This window comes from Copadichromis virginalis, linkage group LG9, assembly GCF_057382275.1.
Source record: "Copadichromis virginalis isolate Kocher_CV1m ecotype Utaka linkage group LG9, C_Virginalis_male_GT1.1, whole genome shotgun sequence".
NCBI classification, from domain to species: Eukaryota; Metazoa; Chordata; class Actinopteri; order Cichliformes; family Cichlidae; genus Copadichromis; species Copadichromis virginalis.
In genome coordinates, this window is record NC_140626.1 from 24,244,404 (window position 1) to 24,245,803 (window position 1,400).

General features: G+C 40.2%; 1 protein-coding gene across 1 annotated transcript in view; it reads right to left on the minus strand.

Moving 5' to 3' along the window:
* Positions 1-431: 431 nt before the first annotated feature.
* LOC146701903 (solute carrier family 22 member 13-like) overlaps positions 432-1,400 on the minus strand; it is a 1,544-nt gene continuing 575 nt past the window's right edge. Inside the window, 5 exon segments of the mRNA XM_085468902.1 lie at positions 432-693; positions 883-991; positions 1,087-1,242; positions 1,245-1,287; positions 1,398-1,400. The exon segment at positions 1,398-1,400 is cut by the window's right edge and continues 84 nt beyond it. Of these exon segments, the coding sequence (XP_085325028.1) occupies positions 495-693; positions 883-991; positions 1,087-1,242; positions 1,245-1,287; positions 1,398-1,400 (510 nt within the window). The 3' untranslated portion in view covers positions 432-494.

The following is a 1,400-nucleotide window of genomic DNA, read 5'->3' on the forward strand; positions in this document are numbered from 1 at the left end:
CTTCACTTCCAAATGGCGGACTTCCTGTTGGGTTTGCGTCAATGGGCCCACTGACTTTTTTGTTCGTCTTGGCATGATACACATGTGTGCCAAATTTCATACATGTAGCTCAAACGATGTGGTCGTAGGGCTGCATTTAACAAGGCATAGGTGGCGCTGTAGAGCCATTTCCCAGTGCTCATATGTAAAACCATTAAAATACAAAATTTTTCACCAGACCTGGCATGTGTGCAAAATTTCATGAGTTTTTGAGCATGTTTAGGCCCTCAAAAAGGCCCTTGTTTGGGGTGAATAATAATAATAATAATAATAATAATAATAATAATAATAATAAGAAACGGAGCAGATACAATAGGGCCTTCGCACTCTCAGTGCTCGGGCCCTAATTATAGCTTGTGTTCTTCAACTTCTTCAGCACAATATCCGTCTCCCTTTGCTTCATTCACTGGGTTTCTAAGTCAAAAAAAGAAGAAACACACTTACTGATAGTGCATTTATCTTACTTCAGTGTGATCTGGAAATTCAACATTGAGGGTTTCAGGCAGCAGGAAAGAGAAACATCCAGCAACAACAGGGACAATGCCATATACTAGCATTGGGATGATGGGATGGTAGCTTTCCAGTTGCCTGATCAGTGGTGCGATTATACCCGCAACTCAAGCACACATGGAGTTCAGACCTACGCCATTATGCCTGCACAAACATAAACTGGGGTGATTTTTGCAATGCTTTACATTTTACTGATTAGCTCGAAAAATCAATCAAACCGACACTTAGCAGAACTTGTTGCTGTAAAATTCACTGTAAGATTATGTACTAAAACAAACACAAAGAAAAGAAAATCTTGCTGTTACCAGAATCACTGCTGGTGAGTGACGTTACCTTAAAACTCTGGGGTATAATTCTGCTGTATAAACGTAGGCTGTGCTGAAAGAAGCAGTGGCAGAAAATTTCCCGAGCACAGCTAAGACTGTTACCACCACGGAAAGATCTGATAGGGCAACAGTAGAAAATCACATGGAAAACTCAGCCCTCGAGTGACTTTTTCTTTAAATCATAACAATAGATTTCAGATCGGGAAGATACCTTTTGGCACAGCAAGGACCACAAAGCAAGCGGTACCTCCAAAGAGTAGGAAACACGCTTGACATATCCTCCTTCCAAAGTGCTGAATTAGAGTCATACCGCACAAGTTTGCAGGAATTTCAACAACAGCAAAGATCAACTGTGTGAGATAAACATTCCTACATTCAGACTCAGTCCATAGAACAGAAGACTAGAGCAAACCTAGAGTTAGAGGTCACAGTGATATTTTTAGTTTCAAGTTGTTTTTGTGATTTATTGTTTAGTTATTAAAGAATACAGCATGCATGTGATTTCCATTTGAGAAGACGCACCAG